The sequence below is a fragment of the Habropoda laboriosa genome, unplaced genomic scaffold, assembly GCF_001263275.1.
Source record: "Habropoda laboriosa isolate 0110345459 unplaced genomic scaffold, ASM126327v1 scaffold40, whole genome shotgun sequence".
Taxonomy (NCBI): domain Eukaryota; kingdom Metazoa; phylum Arthropoda; class Insecta; order Hymenoptera; family Apidae; genus Habropoda; species Habropoda laboriosa.
The window spans coordinates 7477485-7490114 of NW_017100231.1; the positions used below are offsets into that span (position 1 = coordinate 7477485).

General features: G+C 31.4%; 3 protein-coding genes across 3 annotated transcripts; all 3 read right to left on the bottom strand.

The window, feature by feature from the left end:
- Window positions 1-349: 349 nt before the first annotated feature.
- Window positions 350-4219, bottom strand: LOC108571558 (Hermansky-Pudlak syndrome 5 protein homolog). The gene is given in 7 exon segments (XM_017933626.1): window positions 350-769; window positions 852-969; window positions 1061-1455; window positions 1457-2992; window positions 3094-3327; window positions 3433-3543; window positions 4082-4219. Coding segments are annotated over 7 exon segments (2736 nt in total). The 5' UTR covers window positions 4169-4219; the 3' UTR covers window positions 350-514.
- Window positions 4220-4830: 611 nt separating this feature from the next.
- Window positions 4831-6450, bottom strand: LOC108571498. Its single transcript, XM_017933554.1, has 3 exons — window positions 6440-6450; window positions 5371-5944; window positions 4831-5076 (listed from the first exon to the last, which is right to left on the bottom strand). The coding sequence occupies exons 1-3, from the start codon at window positions 6448-6450 to the stop codon at window positions 4831-4833; spliced, it is 831 nt and encodes a 276-aa protein (XP_017789043.1).
- Window positions 6451-8510: 2060 nt separating this feature from the next.
- On the bottom strand, window positions 8511-11360 carry LOC108571499. The gene is made up of 3 exons (XM_017933555.1): window positions 11304-11360; window positions 10559-10703; window positions 8511-10408 (listed from the first exon to the last, which is right to left on the bottom strand). The coding sequence occupies exons 1-3, from the start codon at window positions 11358-11360 to the stop codon at window positions 8511-8513; spliced, it is 2100 nt and encodes a 699-aa protein (XP_017789044.1).
- Between the last annotated feature and the right edge of the window lie 1270 nt (window positions 11361-12630).

Here is a 12630-nt window from a genome sequence, read left to right on the forward strand (position 1 = left end):
AATTATTTGTTTCATAGAATTATTTTAATTTCGTAATTTATTATTATCTATTTCAAATATTTTACCGATTAATTAAAACAAAAAAAAATTGTATTTCATTCACTATGTGAAAACTTTTTAAGCTTAATTTTTATTCACGTTATGTACTTCTTATACACACATACATTAGTTTCTATTGTAAATTTTAGTACTGGTTTCACAGAACAAAAAAAGTTGTATTTGACAAAACTTTTACATCTTAATCAGACATATTATGTGTCAAAAAATTGAAGAATTTATCTTTTAAGTTTACTTAAATTTCATTGTTAAACCGTGAGATTTGTCTGTGATAAAAATTTGTATTTGGACAATAAATTTGTATGAATGTCTACATGTGAACGTACGAAGAATTTTTTAAAGACTAGATGTATGACGCGCAACTTTTACTTCAACAATATTTTTTATAACCAAAGCTACGCTTATACGTTAATATTATCTTCTTTTACGATATTTATTGTTTGTTCTGCATGTACAATTAAGAATGGAGATTACAGCCAGTAAGTTTCTTTTCTATCATACAATTTACGTGGTAAGCGTGGCCGCAGCTAAATATTGCGATCCCATTGTTACCTAACAGAACTGGCGTTTGAAGGGTCAAGGTGCAACAGGGACATGTAGATAATTTATTCTGATAATGTATTCCCCAATGATGAGGTCCGTTTCCAAAGATATTTCTATTAATTGGCTTATTTAAATCTTTTTCAAGAACTTCTACCAATTGATCTCTAATCTGTAAAAAAAAAAAAAAAAAAAAAAAAACAGTATTTATACAATTTTTTTTTCTCCATAAAATTATTTAAAATGTTAAATACCTTTGTCGAACACATTGTGTTATGTTCGGATGACTCTAGATTACTACTATTAAAGTTAATAGCACACTTCATTCCATGTTGATATAAAAGTTTTGTAAATATCAATGACTGAAATATACTGCAACAAATTAAGATCAATGTAAATATGTATATGTATTTAATATTTATTACCTGATTCCAGATTAAGCATCGTGTAAGATAAAACTCACTTTCTATCGATTGGAACATTCGGGAGAGCTTTCTCCAACTTGACTAAGTATGTCATGGCAATGTCAGGTCCCTCTTTCTTTACAATTTCATATATCACAGCAGTCCAATTTAGCAATGCTTCATTGTTTCCCCTTTTCATAGACTTTTCACAAAACAGACATTGTTCATCTTGTATTTCTTTCGCATATGTTGCTACAAAATTCCAGTTTTGTCTATCTAATGAAGGTAACAGAATGGAAAGCACAACGTCATCTCTAATTTGAAGGCATTGACGTACTATCTCGTTCGTCACTTCGCGACGCTGTTCTGTGTACAGTGGCAAATATTCTCGCCACATGTAAGGTACTTTGTTACATAAATTTATGTACTGTTCCAAATCTTCATCTATAATCTTTACAGGTACACCTTCCGTAGCTTTGTGCATTTATATTAATGAAAGCTTTCATTATTTGTTTTATGATATTCTCGTTATCCGTTGACTGTATCAATTGCATCGAAATATTTTCAAGTAGGGCATTAAAATAATATAATTCTACGCTTCTCAATACTTCATACATGAAACTAGTTAACTCGGTTAATGTTTCGTACGAATCTTTGATAACATCCATTTTCCAATCTACATCTAAAATTATTTTTTCTAATTCATCTTCATCCATCGAAGGCCTAATATTATCAACTAACGCATATATAACTTCCAAATCTGCTTGTATTCTTTGTGTTATTGTCTTGCTTGAATTCACTTCTTCTTTCGTCTCTGACACTTCTGCATGCTTACTTTCATATGTTTCTTCTGTAGTGTTGCAATTCGTATCTTTACTTTTTCTCATTTTATTCATGGAATCAGTCACTAAATTACTTTCTCTTTTACTCTCTATTTTTAATTCAGTTTCACTAAGACTTTCCTTGTTTTGCAAAGAACAATGAGGCACGGAGTTACGCCTAAAATGTTCCTCGTTTTTAAGATCTGAATTTCCATCATTTACAACTACAATACCGGATTCCAATTTTTTTGGAACTATCTTAGTATTAGATTCCAGCAGAATTACTAGAGGATGTAATAATGTTGGCAATTCATCATCTCTAACTAGTGGTAATTTGTTTTCTATATCACAAATATTGTTAATCTCAGTATTGTTTACTAATTTTTTTAGTTGTACTTTGTACAGGAGACATATCTCTAAACATTCATTATATTTCTTCTTATTGTATAATCGTAATATTAGAGAATCTAAAAAAGACAGAGACAAACAATGGAATTCTCCATCAGAGGTCATTAAATATATTTTGTTCTCTATAGTCTCTGCCAAGTTTATGTTTGAGAATTCGTTATTCCATAATACCACAGTTGCGATAGCAGGATCGATTATATACAGACCCGTGGAAGTATATGAAAATAAATATTTTTCTGCAACAACAAATAAATGAGAAAAGTTAATAGACTGGGGCTGCCATGTTTGTTCTGTCTGCTTATGATAAATAGATTTTCTATCGTTTGGTCTACATATTGCTACAGGTGGCATAGCTAGTGCTTCTTTGAATTGGTGAGTTTTTATCACTATTCCATTTGCAGACACCTCCCAAAGTCTAGAACCCGGTCGAGCACAGAAGATTTGAGGAAAATTCTCTTCTTGTACTTTACTGTTACCCTCTGGAATGAAATTAAAAGAACCTTGTCTACTGACTAACTTTTCTTCCTTCTGGGTAACCAAGGTATACTTATTTTCCGTAAGATTCGTTTTATAAAAACAAGCACCAAATTCTCCATTCCGCGCTTTATTTCCTATTTGTTTATATTGTTCTTGTACTGTATCACATATATAACAACGAGTTAGTGTTGAAACTAACAATAAAGGTGAGGAAAAGCAAAGTTGCACAATGGCTGAATCTAAATTCATTAATGTACTTGCTGGTGCTTGAAACATGCTATTAACCTGAAAAATTCAATTTTTTAATTTTTACATGTCCATAGAAAATGCAAAGTATAACAAAAATCTATTCTAGAAGTGTTTCAAACATTAAGATAATATCTTACCGTAAAAATAGACAACACCATAACAGAAATTATGCCATTATCATCTCCAATATATATTTCAGAACTATTATCATTCCAACAAAGACAGTTAATTTGTTCATGAATATGTTCTGTTGATGTGGCTATTAATTTTGGTGTTGGTTTTAAAGCTACCAAACAAACAGCTCCACGAGTTGTTGTCAGGGCAATTGTTTTCTCATCAGGTGATATGAGAACACGAGAGACTGCCCCTTGCTATTATTGGAAAGGTAATTAAAATTTTTTCTAAATGATTTTTCCATTAATTTAATATGAATTAATTAATCTCTTATTGTAGTACATTAAGAAAAATTTTTGTACCGATAAGGGTATTAACTGTATGAAGGAGCATGGTTTCCTTGAGAACAGATAAATGCTGCCACTGGTTGAACCCAACACAATATAGTTGACAGATGTATTGAAACATGTATACTGTAAAAGAATAATGAAACAACTGTTAATTAAGTTCTTTGCACATTATTATTTATCAGAATAATATTTACTACAGTTAAAATTCAACATAATATTAAAAAAAGATGCAAATAAATATTTTTACTTTTCGTTAGTAGACAATGCTTGAATTCAAATATTGTGAAATGATTATAATACATTACAAATGAGTATTTACTGTGATAACTTTTTATTGTATTTAAAATATGATGCACAATATATACACTAAATTTCACTACAAATAATTTAACCCAGTATACTTGATCCTGAAATAAAATTTAATCCTTTTAAATAGATATTTTATGACATTCAAAATTTATCATACACGAACGGATTGGAGCGATTTCAAATAGTAATTCAGTATAATACCACGAACATTATAAAACAATAATTAAATAGGTGTATGTGAGATGACAGAAGCTTAATCAATAAAAACATTATAAATATTCTGATAAGAAATAACGTGTCATACAATGTGTTATTGTTGTATAAGAATCATTTTCTGGTTTTAGAGAAATACCTTGATACGTTGAGTCGAATTTATAGGCTTATAAAGGAGAGGATTTATTTCCTCATACTCTGACAGCACGTAAGGGAATTCCTGCATAGTCTGTGAAAATCTTGTGCGTAATTCGACAAGCCGCAATAGCGATTACTCACAGATGACACTTGAATCGTGGTAAAATGCGATGAATTTTGACATATACACACGGCTCATCGTATTCAACACACCAGATATATTTATTGGAGCATCGAACGTTTTTACATAGAGGGACTTCTTAACTGAAATACCTGCGTCAAACAGCGGTTCTCAATCTACCGTTTTCATAATTGACCTACTCCATTTCTTTTCAATTTCATCGATTTTATAAACATTTTTATACTACATACTCTTTTACATTTGATAAAAAATACTAAAATATTAGAACTACGGTTTTTCGAAAAAGGTAGTACCCTAGTTTTTGCATAAAGAAGAAATTATATTTTAAGTTTATTAAAAAAATAATTGGGTAGTAAAACAAAATGGTCATTCGAAGAATTACTGCGTACCAGAAAATAAGATTACATTGTTCACTTAACTGAAATGTTCGTATGTATACAACAAGAATTCAGTGTTGGTAAATTAAATTTACCATTTCTTTTACAAAATCGTATAGAAGTCGATTGTTTTTATTTAGAAAGATGTTTTCTTTTTTAATACCGTACGAATGAGTTTCGTTTATCATAAGTCACAATGTTTACTAAATGCATTATCTTCTTTTCGTGTCGTCAATAATGTTTTTGAATAAATTGTTCGTTTTTTTCGTTGAAGTGATGATTAATTCCTGATTTTTGTGAAAATTGAGAAAGATGCTTCACTATGTTTTTAATATTAGAAGGTTTCACGAGATCTTCTACGCTTTCATCCATCACGAAGAATTTGCGATTCTCTTGTTTCTTTGCGAATGTTTCCAAATGTTGTTCGTTTCGTTTTCCACCGTAAATAGGTCTAATTGTCGCCTTACGATCTAAGTTCTGCAAATTTTATTCAGGTACCAATAACAGTATTATTATTGCACTAAGATGAATACTTTTATCGACGATTCTAACTCTTAAGGTTATTTTTCTGTACTTTATAAAATTATCTATATTCTTTATGGGAAGAAAAGATATAAAAAATTTTGTTACTATTGCAAGAAAATATTGATGATTTTAAAATATCGAACAAACGTTATCTGAGGGTTAAAAAATATGGAATCGAATTATTTATATTTGGACAAAAAGCACAACACTTTGTATAATTAAAGGAGAAATGTTTAATTGTTATACCTGTGTGGAATTTTTTTCAAAATCTTGAATAACAACAGTTGGAAAGGAAGAAGCTTTCGTCAATTTTTTATTATTTTTGAAACTAAACGATTCTAACTCTTCGAGTAAGTGGTCACATGACATAAAACATCGGGGTCTCTCCTTTCTCTCTGATTTTTTCCACTTTATCATAGATCCAAAGAAATCTTTGAAGGATTTATTTCTTTTGAGTTTCTTTTTCGAAGTACTATTAAATATCCTCATTTTTGACTTTTCGTCTCCTCTCGTATTCGTAAATATTGTTTCTAATGTATTTTTTTTACCATTATCATTTTTCTTCAAGAAATAAGAATCGACGATGTCTGTTCGATTTTCAAGTTCGACTCGAGATTGACTAGGGTCGAAGCAAGAAGAATCGAGAAATTTCTTCCTTTCGTTGTTTCCATTAATGACAAAGTTTCTTTGTAAATCAGATTCTATACAACTTCTTGTGTAATACTTTTTATTTTGTTTATTTATTTTTAAATTATTTTCTTCTAAATTTTCAAATTTTAATTCTTTCGAATTATTATTTTCCGTTGAAAATTGCTCGTTTCTTTCGATATTTGGAAATACAAGAACTTTATTTTTAACAAATGTATCAGATTTGAAATTTTGATTTTTTTTATCATTTGATAAAGATACTTTATCTGTTTCTATGCGTACGGATGAAGTTTCTTTCTCGATTTTTCTTGTTCCTTCAGAGAATTGGTGTTTTCTGTTGAAAGAATAATCAGCGTTCGGATTAGAGTAATCGTTTGTTTTATAATATTTCGTAAAAAATTCGTCATCTGCTTTGCAAGCTTCGTTCTTCTTTTCCAAAGAAGCAATTAATTTCTTCACGAAGTTTTGTGATTTTTGCGTCAATTGTTGCTTCTTTCCTTTACAAATCGAATCGTTTGTAAAAAATTTTCTCTCTTGTTTTAAATCCTCAAAAGTGTAAGTTCTGTATTGGTTATTAACGAGTATAGAATTTTCTCGCAATGTTTCTTCGTTTTTCACGTTTTCGTCCAGAATGTCCGACGTCGATTTCGAACGATTACTTCTTAACCTTAGCGCCATCTCTCTCTTAAACTTTTAATCTTTAAGTATGAGTTAATAAAAAGTATTATATAATTTGATAGATTTCAGTTACTTCTTTCAGAATTTCCACGTTTATGTCGACACTTGGGACTGTAATGACGGTGTTAGTAAGTTGTCGTTTGTTATTCTGTCAACTGATATACATACAGTAGAGGTCAAGCACCGGTGAGTACTTCGAAATACACGTCAGTGTGTACTTCATTTGAGATGGATTAATTTTTTCCATTTCTTCTTATGGTACCCTCAATCTTTCATGGTGTTCTGTGTGATATTATACAGGGTGTCTCAATAATCAGTTTGTCCGTTAACCTCAATGTTTGTTTTTGAATTATAAAATGTCGAATCTTACAATTTATATTTTCATGTCTACCATTCAGTTGGCCAAATAATAAATTGATTTTTTACAAATATTTTCCTTTTCTTTTTTTTTTAGCCTTACGTGAATTCACCTGTTTTAATACACTTGTATTATTAGGACCAAGGACAGAGGAACTAAATTTTGCAATTAATTATTCATACAAATTCACGTGTCGTTGTACGCGAGCTCCATAAAAAATAGTCAATTGTCTAGAATTTCAAGTGTTAATTAACAATTCGACGTATGTGTCCATTAACAATAGTTTGCGATCGTTCGATTGTTGCAAATGCAAAATTGCTTGTCACGTTAGTTGTATTTAAAAAAAATTAGCAAATTTTATGAATATAATTAAAATATAAGATGTAAAAGAAATATTTGTTACTTATATGAAGTAAAAGAAAAAAACATCAATTTTGGCTCATATTCAACGTCTTTTTTTATTTATTCACTGTTTCAACTGTCTTTTATTTGTACAAGAATATAAATTATTTCCCTCGTTACAATATTCATTAGCTAGTCTCTGGCCGTGACTATTTATCTCTAAATAGCATTCAGAAAACATTGCTTACTGTCTAGGCATTTGTTTGAATCGCCAGAGGAACATTAACCATCAAAAACATGCATGAATTGTACACATAGTGAACAATACCATGTTTTCTCGAACACGTACGTATATTCTTACTCTATTAAAGCAATTAATTTCCATTCTAACCTCCTTCATACTTCAAACACGAATCATTCACATACCATCATTTTATTCTAGTCAGAAAAAAAATTATAAAATACCTATACATGATAATAATATATCGATTGCTGGATTATCATTTTTAATTTTTCGAATTTCTTCTGAACATAGAGTAGAATTAATGTACAATAATAGTTGGAAACTATATTACGAAAAATTTCGAGTTCAGAAATATACCTACATTTTTCTTGCAAAAGAACTCGAAGAAACTTAATAATTTAATAGTATAATTTATAGTACTATTTTCCGTACATAAATTTGTATTACAAATTATTGTTCAAACGAGACACTCGTTTGATATACGACAATTCTTTTGACAACTCGTTTGATAGAATTCTTTTTGCAAACAGAGGCAGTACAGTTCGAAATAGATATAACAGGGCTTGATTAGTTAAAAGTACAATAATTAAAACAATTAAGCTATTTACCTAAGAGGTTCGAGAGGAAAGTTTCAAATTTTGCGGGCAAATACAAAGACGTGCCTAAGATATTTGTACTCGAACCAATTATCACGAGCGAATCTATATAGTATCACAAAGTATCATCGCATTAAATCGTAATCTACAATCGCAATGAACATAATAGATTCGAAAGACCAAAGAGCTAAGAATTTGAAAATCATTTCCCGCCAATTGGTCGTACGTAAAAAAGTAAAAAAATATTGAATATTCTATATTTTGCTTCGATCATTCCAATCGTTACAATATTCAATAACCTTTAATATCGTATTTACAAAATATTCAAAAGAAATAGTACTTCTGTTACTTAACGAACAACAGCGCCACATCGGAAGTATCGAAGCACATTCGAATATCCGCCATCTTACAAATATCCGAAATTTTTTGCTACATCAAATCATATTGCTAAATAGTTCACAAACTCCTCACTTTCAATATTAGATCATAAAAAACAGTGATTTTATATTTTTCCTTGCCATTAAAACACATAGGTTTGTCCAATAATTGACTTCCTCCTAGAGGACCTCTTCATCCTTGCAGCTACAATTTCTGATCCAGAATCGTTCTGCGTATCTTCAGACCAGGTACTGTCCACTATTGAAGATCCAGAACTGACTCCAGATTTTTCGGATTTATCAGAATATCCTGAATCAATTACTGTAGTTTCATCAATCCTGAACAGTTTCCTTGCTAAACCAGTGTTTCTCTGAAAAGTGGCTCCCCAAGCTGCCTTTGGTGAATTGTCCACTTCATATTCGCTTCTAATTGGACTTACGCATGGAGATTGGCCATTGCTGGACAATCTGGACATCATGCTTAAGAGGGAACTGGTTCTTGGCAGTTTGCACCTGGATACTGGTATCCAGTAAACAGAATCATCATCCTGGAGAGTTTTTTGGTCAGCTTTCAACACCTGTTTAATCTCCAAGGTATCATCATTGAATGTGTTGTCCTCATCACTTCTTAGATTGGGAGATATCTGCTCAGAATCAGTGCTGCTATCTGTGTCCTTTAGGGAGGCTGATGTTGTGCAGGATTTAATCTCAGATTCGCTGGAACTGTCCTCTTCATTCATAAAAGTCTTCCTGGTTAATGTTAAATCTTCAATTCCTGAAGAGTCACCCTTCTCTAATGCATTTACCACTTTTTTCACAAAGTTCTGGTTAATTTTCATAGACTCACTCTGCTGAGACAGGCAAGATTTGCTCAGTTTTGCTGTCAGAGTTTCTATGAGTCCTTGAATGACACTTTTTTCCTTAGGAGGCTGCTTACTCCTCACTACATTCTCCAAATCAGTGGATTTTCTCTTAGAATTCAGGAATCTGGTGTATGGAGATAGTGACTTCTGGTTCATCTGCTTTTGTTGCAGAAGAAAAGGAGGACACATAGACTCAAATTGAAATTTCCTTTCTTGAATCGTGGTAACTAAATTATTAGGTTCAACATTTATCTTCTTAATATCTTGGACACTGATTCTATTCTTTTTTGGTGTATTCAAAGGGTTTTTTGAAACTTCTATCCTCTTCACAATGTCACGGACCACAGAGGAAGACTTTAGTGGGGAAAGAGCTGTATCATCTTTTTCAAATAATAGAGGCTCAATTAATCTGATGTTCCTTTCCAGCAGCCAGTTCGTTTTGTTTATCTTTGCTGGCGTTTCGTCACAGCTCTGGCAAGATTGATCCATCCTAGAGCTGTTTTCAAAGATGAAAGTCTTCTCCAGGAGATTCTGAGAAATTTTTCGTTGCTTTGGTGCACTTTCTGACTTGTCCATGAAGCTGTCAGACAGATTCGACTTTGAACTGCTTTCGAAGATGAAAGACTTCTCCAGAATGCTCTCAGAAGGGATCTTCTTTATTTTTGGAGATTCCTCTATGATGGTAGATGAGAAGAAATTAGCTGGAGAGAATTTTGGTGTAGATGCTGCCCTCATTTTAAAGTTAGCCTTCAGGTTTGGTGTTCGTAATGGAGTTGTCACAATATCTGAAATCTCGAGGTTGTCATTCCTCTTCTTTGAAGTTGCATTATTCTTGCTGGAATTGTTGTTAATCTTCTTATCAGTGTCAGTGGGTTTCTTCTTTAAAACAAATGTGTTGTATTTGGAATCTTCAGTATTTTTGTAATTGTTCAAGTCAAGTTTTGGTCCTGGTGGGAAGACCAGGTTTATATTCTGGATCTTTCTGGATGGTGAGACTTTAGGAAACGTTTTACTGATGTTCGTTGACAGCTTCACACGAGGGATCGTCGTGTCGAAGGCTTCTTTCTTGGTTGAAGACTTTGATGGTGACCTTTTGTGCCTAGTTTCTGGAGACTTCTGCAGGCGAGAAGATTTGTCGACAGTTGTCGTCGTTTCTGCAATGTTGTTGTTCTTTCGTTCTATTTTTGGAATTGTTATTGAATTATTTATATTGTTAATAAAATATTTTATGAAACAATAATTCGATATATTTTTTAAATATTTGAAATTTATCGATGATTCGAATTTTTTAAATTAATGTTTTATCAATAATAGTTTTGAATAATTACCTGACAGATTAGAAGTTGAATTTAATGTGTAGTCATATCTAGAAACACTTTTCCACGATGGCGGTCGAGACTCGAACGGCTGGACGTTTAATATTTTTGGTGGATTCGAACGTTTGTTCAAGTACCATTCTGGTATGGAAAGCTTCTGAAGAGATTTACATTTTTGTCATTTTACTCGATCTCTTGAAACGTCATTCATTGAATGTTACAATTATACCGATTAACACTTAATTAACATTAAAAATTAAACGTTATTTCTAATTTAAAAATATTAATAACTAACTATCTAAGAAAAGAATTGAAAATTGAACATATTTCTGTATCGTTGAAAATAAGGACTCTTAAAAGTTTCGCTTTACAGAAATAGAGTACGATATTACTAACTGTACTAAGTGTTTCGTACATACATTTCTTCTGCACACATTTCGATAATACAACTTCCTAAGCTGTTAATTAGTCGAGCAAATATAATAGCGTTAGCAAACTAGCGTGACTTTGCATTGATTATGTCATTGAAAAAAGTACGTGTTCCATATTACTCAAGATCAAAATACTAAATGTACACTACCTTGCTAAAAATATTCACTAATACCACCGTTATTATGTTTATTACCAATTTCTGAACCGAATTTATACTTTCGTAGCACTTCTCTAATCAAATACCAAATATTTTTTACACTCGTAATTGAAAAAAAAAAGAAAATCTTCACTCGTAACATTTTTAAAATAATTAATAATGACTTACGTATTGGTCACATGTGAGCAGCATATTATTCCTAATCCACGTCGCTGATATAGCCATGTTCAATTTAAAAAATCACCAACAAACCACACGAATTAACAAACGGAAAAAAAAAGAATTGAATATTTCGAACGCGTTAAATTTTATAATTCGTCGAATCTTAAACGGACGATTCTCCTGGAACGCGTGTTTGTAAACAGTTTCGTCACAGTGTTGCCGTCATTTCTGTGTGTTAAGTGAACTATGACTCGCTCTAGCATCGGTACAGACACAAAACGTAAACTTCGACGAATTCTCTGTCGCAAATGACTTGTCAACCCCTGTGAATCTCTTAATATATTCTTGGTTATCCCTACTCCTAGGGTAGGATATACGAAATAAATAGCAAACAGGGGATTCCTGAGTGTATAAAAGGGGTTTTATTGCTTTTTCGGTCGAGAGGTTGGATTGTTACACGGGTTGGATTACCGGCGAATTTTCGCGGCCACTTTACCTGGATTTATTGGAGGCCGTGGAAACCCTAATGAGGATTGGCACGTTTAATATTGAGAATGGTTTCGGGTTACTTTGAATAAGTTAGAATGTAACGTAGTAAAATAATGTAATATTAAAAAATTTTCCAACTAATATTGAAAACGCTGTTGATTATGTGAAGTGGTAAAATAAGTCAGTGTTGAAAAATTCTTTAATTTTACATTGAAGTTGCAGATTATGTAGAATTGTTCTGAATTGTTTTGAATATATTATACATATATTAAATATGTGATAGAGTTTAGAATATTTAAGAAGTGATTACATTTTCACAATTTTGTAGATCAAAATAATTGTAGGTTATACTTTTTACGTTACTTGAACATTGTTGCAAAGTTCTACAAAATTTCTAATAATATCAAAATTACTTTTAGCAAGACTCTTAAGGCTAAATATCTGTAAATATTTTGTATGTTAAATATCAAAATAAAGAATTTTCTTTCATGGAAGTTTTGTATTTATCGAGGAATCTTCCAGAAAATTGAAATATGACTAGACAATAAGAGAAGTAATTACAGTACGGTGAAGCTCACGGTGCAAAGGATAATCACGGTCACCGCGAATGTTGCCTGCATTAACATAATCGACCATGCGTAATACAATAAATCCTAAGAAATGTCTACGTGTCTCTCCTTACAAGTACTCATGTGCTCATTGTTGAAACGTGAATTTATTACTCTAGAATCAATATTTTATTATCAATGCATGCTTGACTATGTTTGACAAATATTCAAATAACCGTTAAAACAAGTCGTTGTATTAATTGTATGAATTATAGTTCTATGTATTATTCCTTAAA

Excerpts from the sequence above, each read along its gene's own strand:
- LOC108571498 (XM_017933554.1), bottom strand. Across the intron at positions 5,077-5,370 it reads TTGAAAAAAATTCCACACAG|AACTTAGATCGTAAGGCGAC; the intron begins GTATAACAATTA and ends TAAAATTTGCAG.
- LOC108571499 (XM_017933555.1), bottom strand. The coding sequence starts at position 11,360 with ATGGCTATATCAGCGACGTGGATTAGGAATAATATGCTGCTCACATGT. Across the intron at positions 10,704-11,303 it reads TGCTCACATGTGACCAATAC|AAGCTTTCCATACCAGAATG; the intron begins GTAAGTCATTAT and ends AAATCTCTTCAG. Across the intron at positions 10,409-10,558 it reads TTCAACTTCTAATCTGTCAG|AACGAAAGAACAACAACATT; the intron begins GTAATTATTCAA and ends TTCCAAAAATAG.